This window comes from Corvus cornix, chromosome 18, assembly GCF_000738735.6.
Source record: "Corvus cornix cornix isolate S_Up_H32 chromosome 18, ASM73873v5, whole genome shotgun sequence".
Taxonomy (NCBI): Eukaryota; Metazoa; Chordata; class Aves; order Passeriformes; family Corvidae; genus Corvus; species Corvus cornix.
In genome coordinates this window covers 2450777-2475494 of record NC_046347.1, presented here as the reverse complement: position 1 = coordinate 2475494, position 24718 = coordinate 2450777, and the positions used below count along the sequence as shown (strand labels likewise).

At 43.7% G+C, this 24718-nt stretch overlaps 3 protein-coding genes across 3 annotated transcripts in view; 1 reads left to right on the top strand and 2 right to left on the bottom strand.

The window, feature by feature from the left end:
* Window positions 1-217: 217 nt before the first annotated feature.
* On the bottom strand, window positions 218-1518 carry BLOC1S3 (biogenesis of lysosomal organelles complex 1 subunit 3). The gene is given in 4 exon segments (XM_039562510.1): window positions 218-870; window positions 873-1102; window positions 1104-1198; window positions 1477-1518. Coding segments are annotated over 3 exon segments (477 nt in total). The 5' UTR covers window positions 1196-1198; window positions 1477-1518; the 3' UTR covers window positions 218-715.
* A 4181-nt stretch (window positions 1519-5699) lies between these two features.
* Window positions 5700-14581, top strand: DHRS7C (dehydrogenase/reductase 7C). Its single transcript, XM_010409571.3, has 7 exons — window positions 5700-5830; window positions 6326-6481; window positions 9252-9364; window positions 11201-11411; window positions 11694-11786; window positions 13587-13742; window positions 14249-14581. Exons 2-7 carry the CDS (start codon window positions 6328-6330, stop codon window positions 14455-14457), a joined length of 936 nt encoding a protein of 311 aa, XP_010407873.2. The 5' UTR covers window positions 5700-5830; window positions 6326-6327; the 3' UTR covers window positions 14458-14581.
* Window positions 14582-17541: 2960 nt separating this feature from the next.
* The window catches only part of LOC104695640 (germ cell-specific gene 1-like protein), a 10725-nt gene continuing 3548 nt past the window's right edge, over window positions 17542-24718 (bottom strand). The window contains exons 2-5 of the mRNA XM_010409569.4: window positions 24153-24200; window positions 21622-21774; window positions 19327-19438; window positions 17542-17935 (exon numbers count right to left, since the gene is read on the bottom strand). Of these exons, the coding sequence (XP_010407871.1) occupies window positions 17680-17935; window positions 19327-19438; window positions 21622-21774; window positions 24153-24200 (569 nt within the window). The 3' untranslated portion in view covers window positions 17542-17679. The remainder of the gene's footprint in view (window positions 17936-19326; window positions 19439-21621; window positions 21775-24152; window positions 24201-24718) is intronic.

The window sequence follows — 24718 nt, the reverse complement described above, 5'->3', positions numbered from 1 at the left end:
GGGGCACCAGGGACATCACAAGAGGGTGACAGTACCAGTGCTTGGGGACATGTGGCATACAGCCCAGGCCACCAGTCTTGTCCCCTGGGCTACCAGTGAACTCCAAGGTCACTGCAGTGTGACACCAGCACCCATGTCACCCTACCCCGTCCCTGCACTCCAGGGTGTCCCTGTCCCCCTTCCTGCAACACTACCATCCTCACAGCGCCGGCCAAGCTCCCCACTATGGCTCTGATGCCATCACGGCTTTATTCAGTTCCATGTCACATAAAACAGTGGCATTTGGGGACAATGGTGATGAGCCAGCACCAGGCTGCAGTTCAGGGATGGTGGCGGCTGGCCAGGCGGCCAGCAGCGATGGTGTCACCAAAGCATGGAGGTCCTGGGGTGCCAGGCCGGCGGTCTCTTTACCAAAGCCACTGTTTGGTGTCACTGTGGCTACACTGGTGATGATGCCACTCTGGTGAGGAGGTCTTCAGGGTCAGTCAGGGGTGCTCCAAACATGACTCAGTGCCAGCACAACTCCACCCTCCACAGGACACTGTGGTGATGACCCTGCCGGTAATGACCCTGCCACGGCATACGTGGCACTGGTGATGCCGAGAGGACAACAGTGATGCTGGCAGCTGCCCGCAGATGTCTGCCAGGTGTTGGTGCCGCCGCCGGTGACAGCCGCAGTGGGGATGGTGAACGCCGTGCCACATCCCGGCGCCGGTCAGAGCTGCCCGCGGATGTCGGGCAGGAGGTGACAGGCCGTGACGATGTCGATGGTGTCGGCCACGGCGCGCAGATCGCGGCGGGCCAGGCGCAGGCAGTGGGCGGCCGCGGCGGCGGTGACCTGCGCCCGTCCCAGGGCCCCGCCGAGCCCCCCAGGCTCCGGGCAGCGCTGCCGTAGCTCTGCCGAAGGGCGCTGCCCACCGCCCCCCGCAGCCGCCCCGTGCCCTCCCGCAGCCGCTGCTGCAGCAGCGAGGGGCCGCCCCCCCAAACCGCCGCCGGCTCCTCCGCCAGCACTGGCGGAGTCTTCGGCCTCTGCTCCTCCTCCTCCTCCTCCTCCTCTTCGGTCTCGGAGGCTTCGCCCGGCACCTTCAGCCCGGCCCCGGGGGCCTGCCCTGCCGTCCCCCACCAGCAGCTCCGGCTCCGAGTCGCTCTCGGAGGCTTCACCCGGCACTACGCGGGGGGGGCGGGGGGCGGCCATGGCCTGCAGGGGGACACGGGGCGGGTCAGGAGGGCGGGGGGCTCATCCCTGCGGAATCGCTCCCCCGCTCCCCCGGCGCTCAGACCTCTCTAGACCCGCGCGGCACCGCAGCGATCCCAGGCGGTCCCGCGGCCCCGGCAGCGATCCCAGGGGGTCCCGCGGCCCCCCAGCGATCCCAGGGGGTGCTGCGGCCCGGCAGCGATCCCAGGCGGTCCCGCGGCCCCCCAGCGATCCCAGATCCCCACACCCGGGCTCCCCCCGATCCCACGGGAATCTCCCACCTCCGGCCCGCCACCGCCGCGGGTCACATGATGCGCTGCCCACGTGACCGCCTCCCGGAAGTGCCGGTGCCCAGCATGGCGGGCCGCGGGCCGCTGCCGGGTTGATTGAAGAACTCCGGGATGAGATCCCCGGGGAACTGGCCTGAAACGCACAGGAGCCGGCCAGCCGACAGCTGTTTGAGGCCATGTTCCGGTTTGGTCAAATTTAGAAATATATCCTCTGAGAGAAGGCAGGTCGCCATCCCTCCCCCACCAGGTTCGGGAAAAGTAATTTTTCCTCGAAGGAAAGTGAAGGAGATAAAAGCTATTTATTTAACAAACACGCGGGAAAAGGAAAATAATGCTAAATAATAAAATCTCTCGCTGTGGAGGAAAACCCTGGGACAGTGTCAGAGTCCTCCCTTTGGTCTCCTCGGAGCTGGGGCTTGGCCCAGGGCCAGGCCCTCTGTGCTTAGGAAAGTCCTCCCGATGTGCTCTGAGGTTGAAGCAGTCCAGCAGAAAAGGGAGAAAATCCAAAATTCCAGGGAAGGAAAGAAAACTCAACTCTCAGTCTCTCTCCGGAAAAAAAGAAGCTGAAACTGGCCAAAAGCTGACTGGAAAGCAGCAAGCCGGGTGCTTCCTCGCTCCCCTGCCACAGCTGGGGAAAAACCTGCTATCTCTGTGTGACCTTGAACAAGCTGCAAACTGCTTTGAGAAAGTTTTGCTCAGTTTTTCCTTCCCCCTCTCAGGCTCAGTTTGAAGGCATAAAAAGGCACAAGAATTAATTTCTGGGCGTAGGGCAGCGATATGGGATACGCATCATAAGGTCACCTCAAGACAGGCCACTTCAGTGCAAAAGCTCTCCATCCCCCTGGGTAAGGAATCAAGCCGGGCAGCAGCAGGGACTTGCAGCCTGAGAGGAGCACAGGGAGAGGATGAGGAGAACCGAGATGCAGATGGAACGGGGCTCATGGCAGTGGGGAGGTGACCCGAGCCAGCCAGCGCGGCAAGCGCGGTGTGACCAATCTGGTGGCCACCTGTGACAGGGAAGACTGAGCACTGTCACCTTCCTAGACTGCTGTAATCCTTTGGCGTGGTCCCACATGGCATCCTCATCTCCAAACTGGGGAGCTGGCCTACAGAAGCCCACAGGGGCTGGGGAAGGGGCCATGATGACTACAGGGCACCGGGGCTGCAGTGATCTGCGGGGCTCTGGGGCTTTGGGAGAGGGTGTAGAGGTCCCTCATATCTGTAAGGCACAGGGAGTGTGGCCATTCCCAAGCAGATGTCTCTGCTGGTGGGAGAGGTGAGGCTGGGTGGGTTTTGGTGGCACCAGGGGGGACACAAAGGGTGGGACGCTGAGTGGCCTGTGTGGGTGCTTGGGGCTGTGCCCTGGCAGCTGCCGTGGTGCCAAACTGCCACCCCCCCTGTCCTGCTTTCAGGCTCAGCTCCGCTCTCATGAGGAGCAGTGAGTGTCGGGGCTCCAGAGCGCTGTGGGAGCCCAGTGCCTGTGCCAGAATTTGGACCACGATCAGGACCAAGGTGGTGACCGGGACTGGGACCAGAAGCGGGAGTGTCACCATAACCACACCCTTGTCAGGACACTGCGGGCACGATGCTGATGGTGACCACCCTGCCAAGGTGGGGCACAGGGGCCACCATGAGGTCCCTGCTCGCTGCCACGAGGACAGCAGTGCTGTTGGCAGGTGGTGGTGCTATTGCTGGTGACAGAGACTTTCAGAGCCAGCTGAAGGAGGGAGAAAACCTCACTTCTGTTCAAGTTTCTCTGTAGATAATTGACCCTTTTCGTGGGAACTGGCCTCTAGAAGAGTTTTTAAATATCCCCGTTGCACTGCTGTTCCCAGCGCTGCTCTGAAGGTGGCAGTGCATGATACATTGCTGTGCTATTTCACCAGACTGAGATTTCTGTGCTTCGGAAGATTTGGGTGTTTTGGTTATTGCAGTCACTGTATTTTCCCAGATGACTCTGGCAGTTTTTCTTTAAAATTTTTCGTTGTATTAATAAACACGATAGCATTTTATCTTTACAGTCTTACACACTGTGGGCTATCTAGTTATTTCAATTGATTTTTCCTAGTCTTGGATTTTTACATTTCTTGTACCTTTATTCTGGTTCATTTGGAAAAAAATCACTTAGAACTCACAAAAAGTCCTCTATCTCTAGCGTGTGCTTTTTTTTTAATGTTTCAACTTGCCAGGAAAATTGTTTCCAGAACCCTGAATGAATTAAACAAACAACACATCATGTTCCATAAAAAGAGCAAACCAGCTCAGTTGCTGATAGGAACTGCACATTTGTTTGTTAAAAACTGATGTTTTAAAAGTAAGAGAAGATGGCTGGGGCTTTAGGAATGATGGAAAATTGGATTTCCTCTCTGTTGCTGCAGGTGGCTTGGCGTGACTTCATGTTTTTACATTCACTTGCAGAAACTGATGTACGTTACAGGACACTGTGACCATTTTGTATTGAAAACCAGGTATTTAATCATACCTGTCATTCGTGTCTTTTTTACCTAGAAATGCATGTAGTGTTTCAAACGTTGACACATTATAGAATTCTGAGGTTTGGAAATCTTCAACCACGGGTTCTTTGGTAGACAACTTCAGCTTTCAGAGGCAAGAGTACACATCTTAGTTCTTGAAGCCATTAGCTTCTAGAGCAAGTTAAGTTTATAAAATATGTCTGAAAGTCCCCTCCTACACCCACTTAAATAATCTTCTATCCATTTCCACTCATTGAAAGTGACCACTGTCCTGGTACCTGCAAAACCAGCCGTGAAGTCCTTGTTCTTTGTTAGAAATCTCCAACATCAGTGACTCTCTCGTTTGTAGAATTGCAGTCTCATGTTGAAGATGAAAATTAGAGTTTAGATGACCAGTTACACAGCACAAACAGAACTATGAATCTGGTTGTCAGATTGCAGTTTTAAGACAGTAATACTTTTTTTTAAAGAAGCAAAACAGGGATGGTTTATGGTAAACCATTCTTCTCCCTAGTCTAAAGGTCAGTCAGTATGTGTGATCGTCAGGTTAACAATCACAGCTTCCCTGCCCTTGTGAAACCTCACCTGGAATACTGCATCCAGGTCTGAGGCTCTTAGCACACGAAGGATGTGGCCCTGTTGGAGTGAGTCCAGAAGATTTTCTGAGGGCTGGAGCCCCTCTGCTGTGGAGACAGGCTGGGACAGCTGGGGGTGTTCAGCCTAGAGAAGAGAAAACTCTGGGGAGACCTCGTTGTTGCCTTCCAGTACTTGAAAGGGGGTTACAAAAAAACAAGGAGAGAAGCTTTTTATTTGGGTAAATAGTGACAGGACAAAGAGGTACAGTGTTCAACTAAGAGAGGATAGGTTCAGATTAGATGTTAGGAACGTATTCTTTACCCAGAGTTTGGTGAGGCACTGTCACAGGTTGCCCAGAGAGGTTGTGGCTGCTCCATCCCTCAAAGTGTTCAAGGCTGGGAGCCTTGAACTTGGGTGGGGATTGGAGGGGGCTTGGACCAACCTGGTCAAGTGGGAGGTGTCCCTGCCCATGGCATGGGAGTGGAATAAGATGAGATTTAAGGTTCTCTCCAACCCAAAGCACTCTGTGATTCTGTGATTCTATGAACAGATAATGTCTCTGTAGGAAATGTAAAATAGATGTAAATGTAAAAAGGTAAAACGTAGATCACCTATCTTAAGTTGGTATGGTCTTAAAATTGCTGGGAAAGAGGCAGATCTGTCTTGCAGACACCAAGAGTGGAAAGCAGCCTGCAGCCCCTGGGAGCACAGGATGCCAGCCTCGTCTGTTTTCCAGCACTCAGCTGCCTGCAGCAGCTCTGTGTGAGGCACTGACTCCCCAGCCAGCTTGCTCAGAGACCTTCTCCTGACACATTCATACATCACTCATATTGCTGAACTGTGATTATTTCGAGTGGCAACTTCTTTGTGGAACCTTTTGCTTGGTTTTGACGACCTATTGTTGTGGCATTTACACAAATGCTTTGATGTGTGAAGTCTCTTGGAGGCAGAGCACAAGAAATTGAGGCACTGTGAACAACTGCAGCCAAACACAAGGCAGAAGGAGAGGTGGTTCTTCGTACAGGTGGATGGATACTGTACTGAGAACTTTTCTGTGAGTGCCCAGGCTGTTGGGCCTGATAGGTCAGGCATGCAGATCACACTGTGCATGCTATATTTACTCTGGCAGTGCCTCTGTCACGGGGCCATACATAGCCACTCTGATTCAGGGCAAGCAGCCTCAACAAATCAGTTCTCTGTGAAGCTGCTAAAGGATCTTATCTAAACCTGTAATACAGAGGTTTACAAAAATACAACAGAATGCTCTGTCTGTATCTGGAGTCTTCGTAGCCATAGTAAGTGATTGTATTTTCTCTATCTTTTAGAACAGAAAAGACTTCTACTCTGAGTTTTACCTGCAATTTGGATTAAAAGCTTTTTCTCTGTTTTCTAATAATAGCAATGTATTTGAAAGTTCAGTGGGTTTTTTTGCCTATGTTTTGCCTCAAAGCATAATAGAATATGCATACATACACATATATATATAGTATATAGATGTGTGTGTGTATGCTATTATGGTCTTGCCACCATGCAGTAATTTTGCATAAAAGGAATCCAGATTTGCCTAGACCATACAAAGATGAGGAAAACAAAGGAGCAATAATACCCTGTTCATTACAAAACAATATTACGCCACTGATTGGAAAACAACCTTCCTACTACTTCAAGTTGCTGCTTTGGCATGCTGATCACTGGATTTTCTATATATGAAAACACTGGGTTTTTAATTGAAAAATAATGTGTGTGTATTATGATTACTGTACTCTCATATGGTCTTTTGTTTCCCACAGACATGGGTATCTTTTCTGTACTTGCTCTACCATTGCTCCTCTTAGGGATCAGTGGAATTATTTATATTTACCAGGCAGTCAGGTGGCTCTTGTCCAAGTCAGCGGTGCAGAACAAGGTAGTGGTGATCACGGATGCCATCTCTGGACTAGGCAAGGGTGAGTTTTCTCATTTCTTCTCAGTGTCAGAGAACAGAAACAGCCAGAGAGCGACCCTCTGGGTGATAGAACATGCACACATTGCCTTGTACCTATTCATAACTGGCTGGGTGAAGCAGAAGTTAATAAATCTATTTATAAACAAGTCTCGTGATTTTTAAATGCATATTTTTAGGCTCAGCCACAGGAACTGTTGGTAGACTTGAAGGAGCTGCAGAGCTTTGTATTTATTTAATTCAATAGAATGAGAGGATTTATAAGAACGCTGAGGGCTATTTTTAGCATGTTGCTACTGTAAGATCCCATTACATAGGCTGTCAGTGCGGGATAGCTGCATATAAACAGGTGTCATCTTATTCTTTACATGTTCTTTTTCAGCCCTTAGAGACTTGAACAGTTCCTGCTGCTTGTAAACAGCAATGCTCACCCCTCTGTCTGGGAGCTGGACTCGATGGTCCCTGTGGGTCCCTTCCATCGCAGGGGGTTCTGTGATTGTGACCCCCCTCTGACTCCTCAGCCCCCTTGGGTGAGGTGGGATTGAATAACCCCAGGGTCCTGCCCCTGCCCCTTCTGGCTGCTGCAAGAGTTAACCCTGTTCTGGCCAGAACCAGGACAGTTATTTTTCAAATTGATTTTGGGGAGGCATGGTTTAGAGTACTTCTGCTGAGGTTGGAGGTATTGCAGAATTGTATGGTGTCTGGGTTTCTAGACAAAAACCTCACTTGGAGCAGAAATATCACCAGTGCTGGATTTGTTTGGCTGTGGCTTCAAGCCAAATCTTGGAGTCCTCCAAGAATAAAGAAAATTTATAATTTAACATTTCTCCAGCTGTCTTTCTCCAGCACTGCATGACCCCTGTGGAATATTTTCCTAACTTCAGTTTCCTTATTAACCTTTCTTCCTCTTTTTTCTTTTTCTTTTTTTTTTTTTTTCTGTGACTAGCTGTCACCTGTCTCTTGAGGCTAGAAAGGCAATTGTGTGTGTGTGGTGCCCCCACACTCCTTTTCATATAGATGAAAAATGAGGTAACTCAAAGCACTTTTATTTTATTATCCTAAATATGTCTATGATCAGTATCCCACAGGTTGACACCAGGATGTTATTTGCAGGCTTGAATGATTCCAAATAATGCAAAATTAACTCTGCAGTCCACTCATGCATTCATTCAAAGCTTTAAAATACCAGCTGTGTGGCCAGCTGCTGTGTATGTGGGCTCTAAGGAAACAGCCAAATTCTTTTCCTACATGCCAGAATTTCCGGACTAAAGGCAACATTCATCAAAGTTAAAAAAGAGAAACAAATCTGTGATGATTGAAGATGTTTTCAATGGTTTATGGTTGTTATTGAAACATAGTTCCTGTTTCTTCTGAGTGCTGTAACTCGGAAAAGTACAGGGAAGTTCTAGAGGAGAACATTGGTTTCCCTTTTTCACCTTTATTGCTGTTCACATAGTAGTCTTTTTCTCTTATTTTTTTTTTTTTTCACCAGATTGCCTCAACTGTTGTTTATAAGGAAAATACTGCTATAATTGTTCTGGCAAATAATCTTTTGGGCATTAAATTAAAAGTCTTTCTATGCTAGGAAAAGAAAAAAAAAAGAAAATGAAAAGCATTCATAAAATTACTGTTGTAAATTGCTTAAAAAGATTGAAAAAGATTGCTTAAATAAAAGCTTCCAGCTGCACAGGTTTGCAAAACTACAAGAATGGATCCATAAAGGTGCTCCACCCTTGTGTTTCATAATTTGGCTCGAGCTGGTGACATACCCCCATGAAGATCTGCACAATGAGTTGGTTGCAGTCTCGTAGCCGGTGCCAAGAGGGGGTGATGGGTGACACTGATTGCCAGTTCCTGCTGTTACTTGAGTCCCCGCTTCCAGAAGTGCACTACCATAGCTCACTTGTGTAAAAAAGGGAGGAGAAATCTCCTCTGAGACCTATCTTAAATTGGGGTAAACCCCCAGCCTAGAATATGTCTGAATGAAGAAAATGCAGTACCAGCCCTGCATTCCCAGAAGCTTTTTGGTGCTTTTCTCAGGAAGGCATCAGGGAATGTAGCTGAACAAGCTGGTCCCTGATGCCCCTGCTGACTGCTGGGAAGGATTAGGACTCGGGAGATAAAGGTCTTGGGATGGATTACATCTGGAGGGGAGGATCTGTAGGAGAAAGGGCTGTCTCCTGGGTGCTTCACCAGTGGGCCAGTTTGAGGAAGTTGGCCTGTATTACTGTTTTTCAAAGTTGTAGATGAGTTCTGTGTTGCCAAGAGTTTCATGCAGGTAGCCCGCAGAGCGAGCTGGTGTTACTGCTTGCTGGGCTTGGCTGCTTTCTTTATAGTGCAGCAGACATGAAGGTTTGCAAAAGATGCAGTTTGTATTGTAACCACCTTAGGTGTATTTTTATATGTAGTTTTATTTATAGCAAGTGTGTCTGGGAAGGATATACACAAAAATTTTTCTAACTCAATCTCATCATCCATTAACAGACATGGTGTTCTTTTCTTAAGTAATTTTTAATAAATCCCTTTACTAAACAGTGGCATTGTGTTGTACCATTAACTATGCATCATACCATCACAATAAATTTAATTTTTTCCTCACCTATGCAGCATCACAATTCGATGCTTTCTGTTTTACTCATATTATTTCAAACTTAATGAATTTTAAAGCATGGATTCAACATCTTTAGCAGAACCAGCATCCCATTTCAAGCAAAATAAACAAAATCAACTTGTCATTATTGTAATTCTTTCTTCTGGATGTGTTTCTTTCCTAGAATGTTCTCGTGTGTTTCACGCAGGAGGAGCAAGGCTTGTGTTGTGTGGCAGGACATGGGAGAAGTTAGAAGCCTTGTATGATGCCTTAATTAGCGTGACAGACCCCAGCATGGTATGTATTCATGGCCTGGGATAAACCTTGCTTGGGTGCACAATGTCTTTTTAGATCCAGCAAAACAATGGAGAAGAAATGTGATTTCTGTCAGTGATGGCTTTGGTCACCCAGGTAATACAACAAACACAGTCCAGAGAGACAGAGAGAGAAACCCCTCTGAAGGTCTTTGGAGCATATTGCCAAAATCCTGCTCTCTTGAGCTAATCCTGTGAAGCATCTGAGTGCTCCTGTATTCTGAACAAGCCACCCAGCCAGAAATCCTCAGCAGAGGAATTTGCCTGATAATTTGGATGAAAGGGATCCAAGTGCTTCATTTAATGACAGGACATGCCATCAGTTTTTCATATAATTAGTGTGCTCAAGGAATGCGAGATGGGTCTAAAGATCAAGTTAATTTTGAGCTTCTCCACTATTTGGAGAAAAGTCCCAGGCAGAAGGGATTGGGAGTAAAAAAATAACACTGTCTTTTCCTCATGGCCACTGGCTGGATCACCCTGGCAGTGGACATGCAGGACTGCCCCTTCTCCAGCTCTTTGGCAGGTGTTTGTTGAGGCTCCTGGGAACGCTTCCCTTCTGGGACCAACATGCAGTTGACCAATTCCAGGGCACAGGTGCTCCTGAAGGCATCGCATAAATTTTACAGCCATTGCTCATCAGACCAACAGATATTTGTGGAGTTTTTTTGCAGTGAGCTTCGTTCATCTGCACAGATAACCACAAAGGTTCATGTTAGACTGCACAGATTCAACTAGGAAAAATTATTAAGTATGACCCAGGGTTCTGCATTACATTGTTTAAGTAATACAGTAAGAGAAACAACTTCAACTTCATTCCTCTGTCTCACAGCTGATAAAATCTGTTTTTGCAGAAATCATGCAAATGTAAACTCCATTTGGATAAGCTATAGCAAAACAAACCATTCCTACCTTCCATCTGTCCCCATGTTTATGTAGCTTGTCTATCAAAGCACTATACCCTGGTCTGTGTTGTCAGCAAAGGGTTGTTCCCACAAAGACCATGACTTGAACTGGTAGGAGTCACCCTTGTGTCTGTTTTCTGTCTCCACTGATTACAGAAGAGACAAGACTCACGAGGAGCTAGTCCAGCTTACCCTTCCCGTGGTGTTCTGCTTCATCTGAAGTTCAGTGTCTGTGAATACCCATTGTCATGGAATCACAGAACCAATCACAGAATCACAGGATGGGTTGGATTGGAAGGGATCTTAAACACCACCCAGTGCCACCCCTGCCACGGGCAGGGACACCTCCCACTATCCCAGGTTCCTCCAAGCCCTGTCCAGCCTGGCCTTGGGCACTGCCAGGGATCCAGGGGCAGCCAGAGCTGCTCTGGGCACCCTGTGCCAGGGCCTGACCACCCTCACAGGGAACAATTCCTGCCCAATATCCCATCTAACCCTGCCCTCTGGCAGTGGGAAGCCATTCCCCCTTGTCCTGTCACTGCTAGCCCTTGTCTCAAGTCTCTCTCCAGCTTTCTTGGACCCCTTTTAGGCTCTGGAAGGAGCATTAAGGTTCCCCAGAGCCTTCTCCAGGCCGAACAAACCCATCTCTCATTGCTGAGCTATCTTCTTTCTAGAGTGAGTTAATATCAAACCCATCTCTCATTGCTGAGCTATCTTCTTTCTAGAGTGAGTTAATATCAAACCCATCTCTCATTGCTGAGCTATCTTCTTTCTAGAGTGAGTTAATATCAAAACCTTATGTGAGAATGATAAAAACACTTGGAGTATCAAGGTAAATTCATTTACAAGACAAGTAGGTAGAAATACACTTCTTATATAACAAGTCCTGTTGAAATGAGTCTTTTGTTTGTCAGACATATGCACCAAAGCTCATACTCCTGGATATCTCAGACATCAGCTGCATTCGAGACGTAGCTAAGGAAATCCTGAACTGCTATGGCTGTGTGGATATACTGATCAACAATGCAAGTATGAAGGTGAAGGGAGCAGTGCAGAGCATTTCACTGGAACTTGATAAAAAGATAATGGATGCCAACTATTTTGGACCTATAACATTAACCAAAGGTATTTTAATTTTTTTTTCTTTTTTTTTTTTTTGCTGTAACCACTTAAAGCAGATTGACAATTAAATGGGTTAATACTGCAACCAGGTCTGCATGTAGAATTCAGGTGAAGTCTAGGAGACACTTAATTTCCACCTATTGGGTTTTGTGATACTTTTGCTTGCAGTATTGAGTCAACCTTCACTGAAGTTGTGGTGTTTACACTTCTGCTGTCACTCCTTTTCACTAAATGCACTCGGCTCTTTTACTTACGTGGCTTTTTCTTGTATTTCTCTTTTCGCAGCCGTTCTTCCTAACATGATCTCAAGAAGAACTGGTCAGATTGTTCTAATTAATAGCATCCAAGGGAAAATAGGAATCCCATTTCGTGCAGCTTGTAAGTTACACATAGGAAAAACACACATTCTAATGCACAGCTTGTGAGTAGTCCATGACAATCATAATAGGTTGTTAAAAGTGCTAATTTGCATCCAAATTTGGTGTTATTACAGTATTTGGCTGAAATTTTTTTCAAATTGGAACTCAGTTAGAAATAGTTAAAATGCTGCCTTTGAAATGTAACTGCTGCCTAGGGTACTCGAGAATAAGAGGATAAAAATGTGACAGCAAATTTTAAATATACATATAAATATATATTGTACAGTTAAAATCTGTATCTTATCTGTACTTGTGCATATTGGAAGAAACCTTCATGAAGAATAGTGTGTAAGTATAAAGTATGAGTAGATATAAAGATGAGTAGATGCTTTATGAAGGAAGCCCCATGTCCTTAATGTATTTGGGTGTGGGAGTTTAAAAGGAGATGTAGTAATTGCTTCCTGCTTGGCTTTCCAGAAAATTTTCAAGGTCTTTCATCCAAAGCTCCTCAGGGAACGAGGCTGTTCTGAATTATAATGCAAGGTTTTTGCATTAACAAAATGCAAAATTAGTGGACAGAAAATATAGGAGAGATGTAAATAGGCATTTTTAACTTGGAACAGATGTAAACAGACATTTGTAACTTGGCAGAAAGTCAGTAATGGGCTCTGAATTGAAAAGCCTGCGAGACCTCAGAATTGTGACTTAGAGTTCCATGAAAGCAAATTACAGTGACAGAAGCTGTAAGGAAAACAGCAGAGAAAATAAATTAAAACATGTCTTTCTGTCTTTGTAAATTTATGCGTAAATACGCAGTGCCCACATCTTGAACATAGTGGGCTATTCTGGTCTCCCATCTCAAAAGAAGTATAAGAACTACAAAAAAGGCTCAAAAAGGAAACAACACATTGATGTGACATCTGGAATACTTTCCATCTAGGATATAGACAATTGTGTCAAGATACATTGTATGTGTATAAAACCATAAGAAGCAGAAGAGCCAACAGAGAGAGTTTTTACAATGCCCCTACCAATATTTCTGTTGCATGAAATGAAGCTGCCAGAAGAAGGAATGTCAAAATGGATGCATGGAGAGACATCTCTGCATTCCCAGAGCCCACCTGCCATTGTCTAGATATGCACAGGTTGATTTTCACTGTAAACTGAGTCCAATAAAAGGTGATTGAGCACTTTGCAGCTCTGCTGCACTGAACACCCAGTTCTGTTTGCTGGTCAGGTTTCACATACTATCGTCTTATTCATACTATTCTCAATAAAAAGACACTAAAAGCAGATTAAAAAGCCTTGACACTCAGTTACTTTAAAATTCACTTTAACATCTCAGATTGCTTCTCTGGGGCAATGTCCTAATCAGTTCACAAAGCGTGAGCAGCACTGCGTTCCAGCAGTGGACATGTATTTCACTGCATTGTATGGATGTGTCACCAACTGCAGAAACACAAGGTGTGGGGACTCATCTCAGAGACAATTCCATTCACCAAAGACATTTTTGAACTGTAGAGATAATAGAATTGTTATTCCCTCACCCAGGATATGCTGTTTCTGACTGGGAAATGCAGGCACATGCTCTTTGACCCATCCGAGACACTCCATGCACAATTGTCCTGGATAGATAATTTCTTATTGCTTGTTTTAAATATGTCATATGATAATTTCACTGGGTGAAAGAATTCGCTGTTGTTTTGCCTTTTGGCTGATCATTCCATGCTCGTTTTCCCAAACACTGATGCTTTATTATACATCTGCTTCCATGCAATCATACATCTAAACATGCATACGTGGGCTTTTTTTCTTTTAGATGCTGCATCCAAGCATGCTGCTGTAGGCTTTTTTGATTGTCTTCGAGCTGAAATGGAGGAATTTGATATTTCTGTCAGCACTGTGAATCCAACCTTCATCTGTTCATACCATCGCCAACCAACACCAGGCAACTGGGAGGCATCTATTTGGAAATGTAAGTTTGGGTGGATGAAGATGAGGAACATATAGCAGGGGGGAGGCTTTTCCAGGGTAAATGAGAGGAAAAATAATGGGAATGACAGAAATGATGAACAGGCATGAGGAGCAAAACAAAAGAGGTATTGGAGAGGTAATATAAGTCTGGTGAAAAGAGAAGGAACATGGAATGAGGCAACATTATGTGAGAAAATAAATACACCAGGGCATCAGGAATGGAGGTGGAGGAGGGCATGAAAGGTCCAAAGGGATAATTCCACTGCACTCAGGTTGCTCCTTCTCTTAGGGACTGTAAGGCTTTTACCTCAACATTATAAAAAGATCTTGGTGACGTACTGGTGAGGAGAGCGGAGTGGGGAAGGGACCGAAAGTGCATAGAAGTTAAACTGATTTGATTGATGCATTACTAGTGTGTCTTTTTAACACCATTCCCTCAGAGTATCTGCCTGCCTGCCTGTCTGTCTGTCTGTCTGTCTGTAGCTCTCACTCCTCTCTCATTTACAGTCTTTTTCAGGAAGGTGTCATACGGCGTGCACCCGGTGGAGGTGGCAGAGGAGGTCCTGCGCACAGTGAGCAGGAAGAAGCAGGAGGTGCTTATGGCCAATCCCATCCCCAGAGCAGCAGTTTACATTCGAACCTTCTTCCCTGAGCTGTTTTTTGCCATCGTTGCCTCAGGGATTAGGGAAAAGCTGAAGACAGAAGAGGAAAATTGATTTTGTTCAGTTATTTTCCTTGCTTTTGACCTGAAAAAAAAAAAAAAAAGGTTTCTGTTTTAAATGTCAGTGATTTCTGCTGCTTGCTGTGGGTAGAATAAAGCCACTAGCATTGACACACACATTCAACTATAAAGCTTCTACTCTTCTGCTTTTAGGGAATATGACAATATGCCATTGGAACCAAACTGCTCTTGATGCTACAAGTCCCATTGCTCATATCACTTTCAGCACCAGCTCATTTATATACCTCAGTCACTGGTAGAATCACCAAACATGAGAGGAATTTTCAGAGCAAAGAAACATTATGTCATCTTGAAGGGACATTAACCCTTTGCTGTATCTCTGATTCAATTGCTCTGGCTTCAAGAAACCTGACTCAGGGAGGGAGTTCACTGCTGGGATGAAGGGGTCAGTTCCTGCAGTACCTGCTGGAGCTCCATCTGTTTTCTGTTGTAGCACTGGGGTTTTATTGTAGTGTGAGAGATTGTACCTTAACTTTGTTCAAAATTTTCTTGGTCCTCAGCAGAACTCCTCTCCTTCAAACCAATGGGCATTTGCTGTGATCTCAGTTGTATTTGTTCCTGTACCTCAGCAACAGCCAAGTCCTCCACATTTCCACAAGAGCAAGATGCAGAATAAGCACAATTTCATCACAAAAGGATCAGGCACCACAGGCCATCACAGCTGAACATGAATCAACATTGTTAGTGACTGCCCCATCCCTGGAAGTGTTCATGGCCAGGTTGGATGGGGCTTGGAGCAATCTGGTCTAGTGGAAGGTGTCCCTGCCCATGGCAGGGGGTTGGAATGAGATAAATGATCTTTAAGGTCCCTTCCAACCCAAACCATTCTGTGATTTCTATGATTTCTATTATTGTCTTTCTCTGTTGTAAAAACAAGTGGATTACATGTTAAAATAAGCTGAGTGATCCTTCTGCTCCATTTTGCACGTTCTAGAGATCAGCAGAACTTCTCCATACAATTTCACTTCAAAACAGTGAGCAGTTCAGGGAGCCACAGTAAAAGGCAGTGAGAGTAAAAATGGTGGAATAACACCTGTAACCTACCAAGAAACTTTCAAAAAACAGATGCATTTTAATCTAGAGAGTAGAAGAAAGTTGTATCTTAATGATTTTCAAATTCCTAAAAGGTACTGTGGAGAAGGTAGAACGGAAATGTTCTCCATTTCTGCTGGAGCAGGACAATGTGCTAAAATTACTGCAAAGGAGATTTACAGGGACAGCATTTTTCTGCTAAGAATAGTTAAGCACAAAGGATAAATTGCCACAGAAATTTTCAAATGCCTGTCTTTGGAAGCTTTAAAGAAGAGATTAATGAAACATCTGTAAAAAAGCAATGTAGCTTTAGTTTATCCTGCCTAGAAGAAAAGAAGGATTAGATGACCTTTTAAATGGGTCACACTTTTCTCTAATTCAGTGGGTTTTTCTCATCTTGAAGACAGGGTTTCTCCACTGGTATTTCAGAAGCAATATCTTTTTTTTTTTCCTCTGGGGAAATCTATTATTTAATCTGGAGTTTTCTATTTCATTTGTTGATCTCTGTTTCGCTGTCTCACCTGTGGATATATGTTGCACATAAAAATACAATGATAACAAAAAGAAATATTAAGATGAGTTCAGGATAACAGGAATTGCATCCCAGAGGTGCCTATTTCTCTCATTAACTTGCAGTGGTAACCAGCACTGTTGAAGATCTGTTGTGCCACAGGTATCTGAAGTTTTCTGAGATGCCATATTCCTCAAGATTGATAGGATCCAATGAATCAGAATAAAAACGCTGCAGGTGTTTTTCCTCTGTTTTCAAATAATGTGGTTCCAGGACTTACTGGGAGTCAAGAGTTAAAGTAAGGGCCAGAATATGAAATCATGGCTTACAAATAGGGATAAGAAATCTTGCATTTCATCAGGTGAATTGATTTACCAGATATCCAGCAGAAGCCATATAGCTTCTTGAATGGTTAGCATGGGAAAAACAGACAGTTTGAGATTCAAGTATTGATCTGGACGGATTCTTACGGCAGAATTATTCAAAAAGCCCTTGCCCACATGCAGCATGTTATGTGCATGCAAACCACTGTAAGAAACAATCCTGAGGAAACAGCACATGGCAGAGACTGTCAGCCTGTGTTAGTAAACTCCAGGATAAGAAAAAAATGAGGCACTTGCTTAAATTGGATTTTTCAAAGGACTTTTAGGCACCAACCAAATACATTCCTGGATGAGGTGGAAATTCTTCCATGACACCCAGGAGCAACACGAGATGGGTAAAGATCTGTTGTAAAAAGAATTATTACAAGTGACAAAAAGCAGAAAGTCAGACGGAATCAGGAATAATTCCTCTGTCAGTGAAGGTGTTAGAAACATACCCATCAGGAAGAAATGCCTGAAACACGTGGAAGGAATCAGGATCTTGTGTTTTGGTCAAGGGAGTGAGACTGCTTCTAACAGAGCGGGCACCCAGCCCTCGAGCAGCTGCTTTGTTCCCCTGCTGAACTGAAGGTGGCAGTTTCAGAGCACTGTAAAGGATAAAGACAGACTTTTCTAAAGATTAAAGAGGAAATCTTACTGCTATCTGCAGCTACCTAGTAGGATGGTGTGGGGAACATGGAGCCAGATTCTTCTCAAAGGTGCACAGTGGAAGGAAAAAAGGTAACGGGCACAAACTGGAACACAGAACGTTCTGATCTGATATAAGGAAATGCTTTTTCTACAATTGCAGCAGTGAAGCATTGGGACCTGTTGCCAACAAGGTCAGGAACTCTCATTTCTTGAATATATTCAATATATACACAAAAACTCTCCTCTCTTACCACTAATGGTTTTCTTCTGACTTAATGATGCTTCTCTGTTATCAGCTCCACCTTATCACTGGCCATAACCTGACCTGTTGTGGATCTTGCTGGCATAACAAACTCAAGCTATATTTATTGCCTGAATAAAAATATAAAGGGATTTTTCCAAAGCCTGGATCTGCTTAAAAACTAGAACAGTGGGGAACCTGTGTCAGTGTTGTTATCTGAACAGAGACACCTGAACCTTCTTTTCCAGCACCAAGACTTCCTTGAAGCTTCCACAGAAATAGAATTTCTTTATTAAGAAAAATAAATAATACTACACAATGATACATTTTATTCATTAGCACTGTTTCATTTGGATCTAGGATTATAATTTACAGGTTGCCTTGAGATATGGTTCAGCTTTACAGGACTGAAATAGTGGCCAGGTGACGCAAGCTTCTTATTGCATGTGCGGGGTCATCCGTGGTGTTTTGGAAAGAGTTCACATACACATTGCAAACTTTCTCTGGAGCTGTTTGGTCAGGAAAGTTGTATTGAATCCTAAAGCTCCTTTCCAGCTTTTTTCTTTTGTGCTTGAATTCCAAAATAGTTTTTGTGTATTTGTTAATAGTGGTGACAGCTGCAGCCATGCAGCAAGCAAAGGAAGTCCATGCAAGGCTGTAAACAAAAGAAAAAAAATTATCAGAAGTTAGGAGGACATTTTCATATTCAAGTCCTTCAATTTTATTTTTGAGAACACTGCATACGTGTGGTTGTATTAGGGAGAGATGAACAGGCTGGGTGAGGAAGAAATACTCTTGGTTAATGACCATTTACAGACCTGACTTGCAGAGTTGACCTGTACATATTTGTTGTAATATTTACATTTAACAGACCTGTTTAATGAAACCCTACCTCCAGTTTCTCTATTTACTCTGGTTAGAGCTTAATAGCAGAAAGGGGTTTTATAAAAAAATGAGGAATGCATAAGAAGTTAAAAGGTGCAGTTATTAAGAGTATAAACCTCACAGGGGACACTGAAAAACGTGAGTTACCCAAAAGTGTTAAAAAGAACAGAGAAGGCACTGTTAAATAGCTGGCTAAAGCAGGTTCAGAGCACTGAAATGCATGTCATGAGTAAGCAGAGAGAAAAGGACATCAACTCTGAAATGTTAAAAGTAAAGCCCTAAGGAAACAGAAGTAAAAAAATTATATTGAGGAACAATTTGTTAAAAATGCATGACATTAAAAGCAGCATGTAAAAATATGGCTACATGAGCATGAATGGGAGCTCACAGTGCAGGAGCTGGCTCATCAGTAGCTCTCTTAACATGGCAAGGTCACAGTTATCAAATGAAATGTGCTTTGGTGGAGAAATCAGTGTAAGGTAGACTCCTGTTTACCTCACCTCTTCCTCAGAGCTGTTTGTGACCACATCCTTGATGTGATTCAACAAACCATTTACATTTTTAAATAAATCCTTCCAATAAATTGGAATGGGCTGCCCAGGGAGGTGGTGGAGTCACCGACCCTGGAGGTGTTTAACAAAGACTGGATGTGGCACTCAGTGCCATGGTTTAGCTGATAAGGTAATGTTAGGTCACAGGTTGGATTTGATGATATCAAAGGTCTTTTCCAACCTAGTTTACTCTGTGATTCTGTGACATGTTCCAGATACAACAATCTGAAGCATGTATGTGACAGGAAAATGTCAACCTAAGTTACTAAAGCTGGAAGAGTTTTAAACAATTTAGGCAAGACAATTGTCCTGGGAGATGAGGATACCTAACCTGGCTCTGATGTGTATGGAGAAGAACCTCTCCTTCATGCAGGTCCTCTGGACCTCTCTGTACTCTCTGACAGATGGCAAATACAAAACTTGCAAGTTTATACATTCTGGGCAATAATCTAAGGCAGCTGAATTTCAAGAACGTCACCTGGTTACTGAACTGCATCCTCAGAAGAGAAATAAGGTAAAGCCACTGCTTAGAAATTAAGTATATGCTCCTTGAACAGAGGGTGAAGTGACCGAAATGTAATGGAAGAACCAAATATAAACCAGTAAGTACCCATAGGACCAGCCATAATCCCAAGTGTGAGGTCTCCAGTCTTCAGGACCAAGATTTACAGTCATTTGAAATACAGTCGTGTACATCATGTGAGCAACCATGCCCAGAAGACCTAAAAAATACAATATTATAATAACATTAGAAAATGTAAATTGAGGGCATTCTTCTTTGGAGTTGTCCCTTGAACTCCTGGAGAATATTTTGTGAAGTATCTGAATTCTACAAAGCGCTCAAAAATATTGGACATTATCATCTAGGTGTATTTAACGTGTTGTGTATTTGCCCCTCTGTAGGCCAGAGGAATCTGAGGGAGCCCTGGGACATGCAGCCCATAGATTTCAAAAGGCAACCTGCTGGTTGCCAGAGGAGGAGAACTGGTTGGTTCTCATCCTCTGAAAATATCTTGGCAATATAATCCCGAGTTATTACAGGAAAGTGTTGCTCAGTTGCATTGCACGGGACACATTTCCCAGTTTCCTGTCATTGAGTGGGAAGATTTTCAAAGCCATGCAGGTGGATGCCCTCTCCCACTGCTGTAAATGCAGCCAGATTTATCAGGTATGAAGGTGAATGAAAATGTGGACAAACACTAGAAAGTACTGAAAATCTAGGCTGTGACAGAGGCTGATATTGAATAATTTAATTTGCATTGCTCAAATAGAACCAAGAGTATGTTTGTACAAGAAATTTTGCATCATCGTTACAGATTAGGGCAACTAGATTTGGTTTATGTCTGCAAATGATTCACACATAAATTTAACAGCTAAGACAAGTGTTCTTCCATTTTTTAGTGCTTCAAGAAATTTTACTCGTTCATGTAAACAGAATGTCCAGGATAAACTTGCTGCTTCCTGTCTAAGTCTGCTTAATACTGTAAAGGCCCAAAACAAAAAGAATATTAATAAAAGTGAATATTCATGATTATTGGGAGAGGGGAAAGCTGCTAATAGCTGGCAAAACTGCCTGAGGAGTTGAATGAAGCTCACAACTCTTTCTTTGAAAATAGACATGATGGTGGATCATGAGGTTTGGTCAGATACAGGAGAAATGGGGCTTTTTTGAGCAATTAATGGAACTGGTGATAGTAGAGATTTTTAACTGCTTGGCCATCTTTCAGGGAAGTCATTAAGAAGAAAGGAGATAATCCAGCAGGTTAAGAGATCACAGGCAGCAAAGGTTGGCCACTGGACAACAAGGAGCTGAACGAGCCATCTTCACGTGTGTGAAAGTTAACCGCAAAGAAAAGGAATTATCTGCTCTATTTCTTCCCCATTATCATGGTCAGATGTTTAATGAACTTCATTTATTTACCCCCCAAAAAAAGACTGGTGAATGAACTAAATATGTGATTATGTTTAAGATGAAAAGTATTACAAAAAAACCCCTTACTTCATAAGAAAAGGCACAAATGCATGAACGTTAAATCCAGAAACATTAGGATCAGGATCCAGGCCAAAAATTTTGACAGAGAAATACAATCTTGAGATTAATTTTTTGCCATCTGCCAGCTGCCTGACTTGCAATTAAATGTCATTCTAAAAGGTATGCTATCACCAAGTATAAATCACTTTGAACGCTGAACAGTCCTGAACATGTGAAGCAGAGAGGCACGTGTTCCACAAGAAATTACAGTAAATAAATTAACTGTAAATGCTTTCCTGCAACATTCCCCAGTGAAAATTCTGTAATATAGATTGAATCTTTCAGTCTATAAGGTGCCTTCAGAAATTTCTAGTCCAACGTCCTCCTGCTCGACAGACTATAAACAGACAATTCAGACCAGATTCCTCAGATTGGACTGCTTCCAAAATTAGTTTGCCTGAAATCCTAGAATTAAATACCACCGGATTATGAAACAATGTGCAGAAAATGAAAGAAAATTTTAATGACAATTCTCTACTAGAAATTATCCAAGTACATTCTATTCCCTCTTAAAAGTGCTACTTGAGTTTGGCTGTCGCTGATTTTATATTTAGCGTGTCGGAATTAAAAAATCAAGTTACTTGGAAGAGTATGTTGCATTTTAATCTTTGACGACCAACCTGACAATGAAATGAAAAATGACAAAATTAAAATAATTAAGTTAAAAGTAGCAAAAGCCATAAATATAAAATTAAAACCAAACCACATTAAGAAATAATTAATTGAAAACAATATTTCCCCATACAATTTTGCATCCCTTTGTATTGTTAGCATCTCCATAGGTACTGTAACAGTTTTGAAACTTGGATGCTGTCATTAATTTTCAGATGGAAGACTATTCTGGATGTAATCAATGGAGATACTTAACTGTACCTGCCAACACGGTGACCACTGCAGAGAAGGCGTTGATCTTTAGCCCATCAATGACAGAGCTGTAGTAGAATATTTCTACTGACATAAGAATGTTTCCAATCAGAAGCAAAACGATGTAGAGAAGCTCTGCTCCAATAGACAGCCATAAAACCCCTGGAAACCAAATGAAGAGCACTGATATTATAAGCAATCATTTGGTATTGTCACCATTTCCTTCTTCATTTGTGTTGTTCATACGACATTGAACAGAAGCACGAAGGCTGTGGGGATGCTGTGATAATGATAACACCTCTGGAAGGCTTCAGTGTCAATGGACACCCCAAATTATAATTATCAGAAGAGGAGTTGCATGTTCCTGCTATACACTTAGAAGGTGACTGTGCTTCTGGGACAGTGTGGTTTTATACTCAGTAGCTACCCTAAAATCACCATGAACCAAAGTTAATATAAAAAGAAGAACCACAGTGAATATAAAAAGAACTGCCCAGTTATCTCGCTGCTGATGTCGTGGTTCTGAGTGCAGAGAGGAGCACACTGGAGCAGCAGACCCCAGCTAACAAACTGGAGGCCATGCACACACCTACACTGCCTGTGGGTCTAGTCATTAAATAAAATCCTCCCCACAGGCTTAACTTTCAACCAAACAGGATCTTGATTTTTTTGGACAGAGAAGCCTTCATGAGCCCAGACAGTCTCCAGGTTTCGCTGAGATTCATTTGTCTAGTTATCTGCTAATTCCTCTCTTTTTGGATATCTGGTAATTACATCTTATGCAAGAAGTTAATCCTCCCATTAAAGTCTCTCAGCCCGCTGTTTGACCTGTAGCATGCTAATGTCCCCCAGCCAGGAGCAGGAGGCCTTCTTGTGTCCAAATTCACTGCAGCAAGATCTGGCAAATGGCCTTCCCCAAACTTTTTAAAAAATAAATGTGTCCTGAGACACCTGGTTGTAGATTCAAACAGTGATTTCACGTGAAGACATGCACAAACCATCATAACTTAAAAATCGAGACATTGCTGATTGTCCTTGATTACCAAGCACCACCTAGGACAGGAGACAACATTTGTGTGGTGCATAACCCCAGCTGCTGGCTTTGACAATGTCTGTGGGGCTTCTCTGATTCATGGGCCATTTAGACATTAAATTCTTGGGCCAGGCTATGTGTGGGTGTTCTTGGACATTGTTTGTTTCTCCAGAAACTCTGTCTCGCTAAAAAATGGTGTTTTACATTAGGAACTCCAGATGTTGCATTGCCCAACAGTTTTGGCTGCTCCAGCTGTGAGAGTTTGCATCTGAACATTTTTGGTCAGTGAGCCATTATAACAAATGCACTGAACAAGGGTGATCACCCCTGTGTGTGAGACCCAGGGGTGATGAATTCGGGAAGGGTGAGCCTGCTGCATCCTGAGTTTGGATCACATAGCAGCCGCAGGCACGTGCAGAACACAAACCCCTTCTTCTGTGCAGGCCAGGAGCCTATTTCCACATAGGATTTCACTGCCCAGGGAGAGATTTTTCGTTTTTAGGTACCTAGATGCTTCTTGGCTGTCTCAATCTGGCCTGCCATTGCCCGTGGCATTTGCTGATGCTGTTCAGAGTTAGTTTCAGCACCATGTCCACCTGGAGTTTTCCTTGGGAGGAACTCTCAAGGCAGGGCCCAGAACACACCCCTCATTTCTGAGGACCGTGGCTGTATGACTACACCCACATCTCATTTATATGTTTTTTCTCATGCTACAAAACTCTTTTATGCTATTGAGGCACTGTGACAAGCTGCAGCAGTTAAAAGGAAGATTAGCATTCAGAGACTGGGTGTTTCTCCTTCTCCAAGGGTCTGAAATTGCATATCCAGGAAAATACTCCAGTCCCAGCATGCCAGAAAGAAAGATTTTTTTTTTTTTTTCCTGGATCAGCCACTTGTAAAGTGATTGGTCTAATCAGATCAGTGATGGACTGATGTTTTTATACTGGGGATCAGGCAAGAGGAGGGCACTTAGCAGCATCTGTGGGAATGTTTCATAAAAACATGAGTCCTTCTTTGAAAGAAGAGGATGGAAATGTCTCCTCAGAGCTCTGCATGAGGCACAGGGAGGGGATGCAGAGTGTCACTGAGGCTGGGTTGGTGCACAGCACATCTCCCTCAATCCCCTCAGCGTGCAACCCTCCTGGGTGAATGCTCCCACGCTGCCTGTCCCTCTGCCTTCTCAGGGTCTGGTGCAGGCCACAGAATTCCTGTCTGCAAATAGGGAGGTATGAGGAGAGAGAGGGCAAAAACTTACAGATTTTTACTTCCGGTACCCATATTTCAAGTAATTTCAAAAGCCGTTCATATTCAAGTGGTGTGTCTTCAGAAAGACAGAGATTGATATCATAACTCACATGAACTTTATTTTGAAGTTGGAAAACTAAATAAAGGACAAAATAACTATTTGGCATTAAATCAAGCATTTTTGAAATTAATTGATTTAATTTAATGCAGAATATTTGTATCAGGAAAGCTTTGATTACAGAAATAAAATATGCATATCTACCTCGATCAGAAGCTGGAGTCAGACTGATAAAGCTTCTGCATTTCTCACCTAAAAAAACCAAAATTAAATCAAATTCAGGATTATTTTGTATTCTGTAATGATTTAAAGAAATAGATTAATAGAAAGAAGAAAACACAAAATCTATCAAATAAGCAGAAAGTGAGAGGATCAGGAGAAGCTTTTTTTGATGTACACAAAGCCCCTGGTACATCAACCTTCTCCTCGGGCTTAGCTAGAGAGTCCTTACAGACTTTTTGAAGGTAGAACCAGAGCCTGAAAGACTTAGAGAAAGGCTGTGAATTGATTTCCATGAGGTGCTAGCTGTGAAAGCCAGGATAGGAAAATTCCTTTGCAAAACTGGCAGCCTGGATGCAATTGTCCCTGTTAGGGCAGAGCTGCTCTCCTTACAGCAGCAAGGCTGCTGCTCACACAAATTCCCTCTAAGCTTCATTCCAATTTCTTTCTGTAAGCTTTGATTTTCAAACCCATTCGACCTCCTGACCCCCACACAGATGCTGTGAACAGAGCTCTCGGAATTAATTCTGCTCTGATGTAGAGTTTTTGTA